Source organism: Neomonachus schauinslandi, chromosome 2, assembly GCF_002201575.2.
Source record: "Neomonachus schauinslandi chromosome 2, ASM220157v2, whole genome shotgun sequence".
In the NCBI taxonomy this organism is placed as follows: Eukaryota; Metazoa; Chordata; class Mammalia; order Carnivora; family Phocidae; genus Neomonachus; species Neomonachus schauinslandi.
In genome coordinates, this window is record NC_058404.1 from 34,842,941 (window position 1) to 34,846,792 (window position 3,852).

Below are 3,852 nucleotides of genomic sequence, written 5' to 3' on the forward strand. Positions count from 1 at the left end.
CCCCTGAGCACAGCAAACTGTGTTCTCCCATGAGCACTGCACTCAAGTCCTTTGCGCAGCTTGGCTTTGCTACCCACTTACAACTGGATTCCATGAATTTCGGAAAGATGGGGATGCAGGAGTGGCAAAGGCTTAAGCTCACTCCCCTTCACCCAAACAGAATTTTCATCTTTTGTTTAATGACGATGAGGAAGAAAGGGGCAAGGATTAGTCCTAATTTATTGCGTTGCTCAAAAGCCAGCTCTAAGAAGGGAGTAAGTGGATTATAGGGGAAAGAAATGGAGAAAAGAAGGCAGGGGATGAACTGCATTCAGTACTATTTATTAATCTGATGTTTAAAGGAAAAGAAGGAATCCATTCTAATGGTTCACCCTCCAGCCCCCCAAAACCCTGAAGAAGTCCTTCTGACACTGCTGTGAGGTAGATCAGAGCTGTCCTGTGTCCAAAGTGGGGGAGGCTGGTGCTGAGAAATCTGTACTGATGGAGTTGGGGACAAAACTCCAAACCTGGACCTTTTCTAGCTTTCCGCTCCCAGCCTAGGCCACCGAGCCTGAAGAGCACTGCGTGGTCTATCAGGTGCAGGCAGCAGAAGGAATGGAAGGAGGAGTGCTCCCTTTGCCCTAAGCACACAGCACAGAAACGAGCGAGGTGATAGTCCCGCTGCTTGAGGCAGCTGAGCTCAGGCCGCTGGATACTTCGGCCGCTGAGGTAGTGGTGAAGATCAGGGGTGGGGTTTAGAAAACTCTCAGAAAGAGAGAGACAAGAGGATGGTGAAAACCCACTTGGTAAGGATTTCCCCTCCCCAACTGGCCCCCCTCCCTATCCCGAGGCCAAGTCATCAGTTTCTGGAGGTCAAAGATTTCCAGCTGGGAAACTCCACAGGGCTCATTCTAAACAGGGACTGGAGGCTTTCCAAAATTTCTGGATCAACAGAGTTCTTTCTTGTCGTTCAGGACTTAAGAAATTCCCCCAGGAAGCCCTGAAAAACGTAGATAACGTATCTTGGGGTGAGGGGCACAGGGTGGGAACAGGGGCACTAGAGGAAAGGACTAAAAGTCAGGGACCCTGGGAAGCATATGTATGTAATCACACAAAAAGCATTCGGGCTCCACCCAGCCACAAAATACCCACCCCCAACTCCAACCCAGCCCCGCTCCTTCCAGGGAGAACTGACACTCACGGGTCCCCCCACTCCCGTTTATCCTTCATACCCAAGGGGATTCTCACTATCACTCCGTAGCTGTCAAACTTTTCAAAGAAACCAAAGCTGAGGCCGAGAGTTTGGGAAGGCCTCTAGTCTTCTCTGCAAGTCAAAGCCAGCCCAAGTGGTGGCAAGAAATCTGGGGGGCCAAAGAACGGAGCTAGAAAATCTAGAGCTGACCAGGCAGGCTCAGGATACAGCCACACTTCCTGGCGCACACTGGGTGGGTCCTGGGGTGAAGGACAATCCTCTGTCCTCCTTTGCTTCAACCCTGGAGCAGGTGGCTCGGATGCGGGAGAAGAAAGGGTCCTGGGTTCCATTTTGGTTCCCTACTCCATGTCCCCCCTTCTTTCGCTGCAGAGACCTCTCCAACCCCACCTTATCCTACCGAACCCCAAACTCGAAATGACCAAACGAGACACCGAATGGTTCCTGATCCTGAGCCGCCGGCCTCCTCGCCTCGGTTACCTACCCGTCGAGCGGTGGGCGCTGCCTGGACTCCGCGGGGCCCGTCAGGGCCGCGGGGGCGCCCGAGGGGTCGCCAGGCCGGGAGGCGGCGGCGCGGTGCTCCTCCCGCCCGCAGCGGCACAGGAGGCGGCGGAAGGCGCTGCGAAAGTCGGAGCTGCGGCAGTAGATGAGCGGGTTGAAGGCGGAGTTGGCATAGCCTAGCCAGTTAAGGGCCAGGAAAGCCGGGCTGGGAACCAGAGAGGGGCGGCCGAGAGCGCGCATCACGTTGGCCACAAAGAACGGCAACCAGCAGAGAGTGAAGGTACCCATGATGAGACCCAAGGTGCGCAGGGCCCGGTGTTCCCGGAGAGGCAGAAGGCGCTCGGGCCGCCGACCGTAAGAGGGCACCCCTGCGGGCGAAGCGCACGGCCCGGCCGGGGCGGGGGACAGAGAGCGAGACGCAGTCGGCGGGGACTCCTCCCGCGGGAAGCGGCCCAGCTCCCGGCGCAGCAGGCGCAGTTGGCGCGTGGCCACGAGGAAAACGCGCGCGTAGACGAAGAACATCACCAGAAGCGGGAGGTAGAAGGAGACGGAGGAGGAGAGCAGCGCGTAGGCTACGTTGGCGGTGAAGGCGCAGCAGTGCGGATTGGAGTGGCAGCGCTGCGCCTCGGCGTCGGCTCCCACGCGCCACCATTTGCTCATGATGGGCGCAAACGACACCGCGGCGGACACGACCCACACCAGCACCACTGCCGCCCGGGCGCGCCGTTTGGTGACCAGCGCGCCGTAGCGCAGCGGGTTGGTCACTGCCAGGTAGCGGTCCACGGCCAGGGCGCACAGGGTTTCGATGCTGGCTGTCACACACAGCACGTCCACTGAGGTCCACAGCTCGCAACCAGTGGCTCCCAGCGGCCAGTGGCCAGTCAGCGCCAAGGTGGCCCCCGGCGGCACTACCAGCAGTCCCACCACCAGGTCTGCTGTGGCCAGCGAAGTCACGAACACGTTGGTCATGGTCTGGAGTCTCGGTGTCCGAGCGATGGCCACGATTACCAGAAGGTTGCCTCCCACGGTGACCAGCACCTCCAGCGCCAACAGCGCCCCCGCCAAGGCCACCGCCCACGGCACCCCTGGCAGCCCACTCGTGTTGGCAGTACTGGGCGTCGGGGTGGGGGCAGCCGGCCACGAGGCCAGAGAGCTGTTCCCGTGAGGCCACGGAGCCATTCCCGCGGCGCGCGTGGGGCGGGAGGGAAAGAGAGAGGGGGGTCTCCCTTCTAGATGGGTCCCTTCCCCCCTGCTCAGGGGAGGGGACAACGGGGCGTGGGAGCGATTTCCTCGGCCTGGGCCATCTTCCCTAGTTGACCGGCGGAGAACGCTCAGCCTCCCCCCGCCCCCAACCCGCTTGGTGCCACCGCTTGGGGGGGCGGGTAGGGGGGGAGGAGTGGAGGCCCTTAAAGGAGCAGCGGCCAATAGTCTCGACGCCCGGGCGTCAGGAAGGGAATTGGAGGGAGGGGAGGGAAGAGAGATGGATGTCTGAGTTTTCCTTTAAATATATCTGGAGTACGGACACCGGGACTTCTCTGCCCCGTTGTGCCCACTTCTGCTATAACCAATGCACCCACTCAGCGCAGCACTCCGTCGGCACTGATTTCTTGGAACTCTGCACCAATTCCCCGGGAAGATCCAGCAGCAACGCTAGCTGAAGACTAATGAAGACCACGCCCCGCACACACTCCCCCACCACCACCTTACCTTGTTAGAGGAAAAGGTAACCCTCCCAGGGCAAGCAAAATGATCCACGGTACCACCTCATCTACCTGAGTGTCCTTCTCTAAAATATTGTAAGTAAAAGAGGTCAGCCAGTGTCTTCTCTCTTCTCCCAAGACCTCATTCTGATGAGATTTGTGCCCTTTCCCTTCTTCTATTTCATTTACCCTCCCTGCTCCTCCAGTTTTCGGTTGTCTTTTTGTTGTTCTTGCTCTTTTCAGTTACTGGAGAAATTCGACTTTTTCCAAGAATCTTTAGCATTGCCTACTGATTTAAATTTTGATTTCGCTTCATGTAGTCTGGGATGCTGAGAGTTTCGATTTCTCAATCTTCCCCATTGCGCATTGCCCCTTCCACACACCTTTCCACCTAGGAAATTTCTAGATGGGTCCGTTCTTTTAAAATTCTTTAAAATTTTAAATTTCAAAATTCTTTAATAT

General features: G+C 57.4%; 1 protein-coding gene across 2 annotated transcripts; it reads right to left on the reverse strand.

The window, feature by feature from the left end:
- Positions 1-956: 956 nt before the first annotated feature.
- On the reverse strand, positions 957-2,869 carry ADRB3 (adrenoceptor beta 3). 2 transcript variants are annotated; one of them, XM_021681513.1, is made up of 2 exons: positions 1,700-2,869; positions 957-983 (listed from the first exon to the last, which is right to left on the reverse strand). In XM_021681513.1, exons 1-2 carry the CDS (start codon positions 2,867-2,869, stop codon positions 957-959), a joined length of 1,197 nt encoding a protein of 398 aa, XP_021537188.1. The 2 variants fall into 2 exon arrangements, with proteins under 2 accessions (XP_021537188.1, XP_021537187.1); XM_021681512.1 differs by lacking the exon at positions 957-983 and having other exon boundaries at positions 1,670-2,869.
- Between the last annotated feature and the right edge of the window lie 983 nt (positions 2,870-3,852).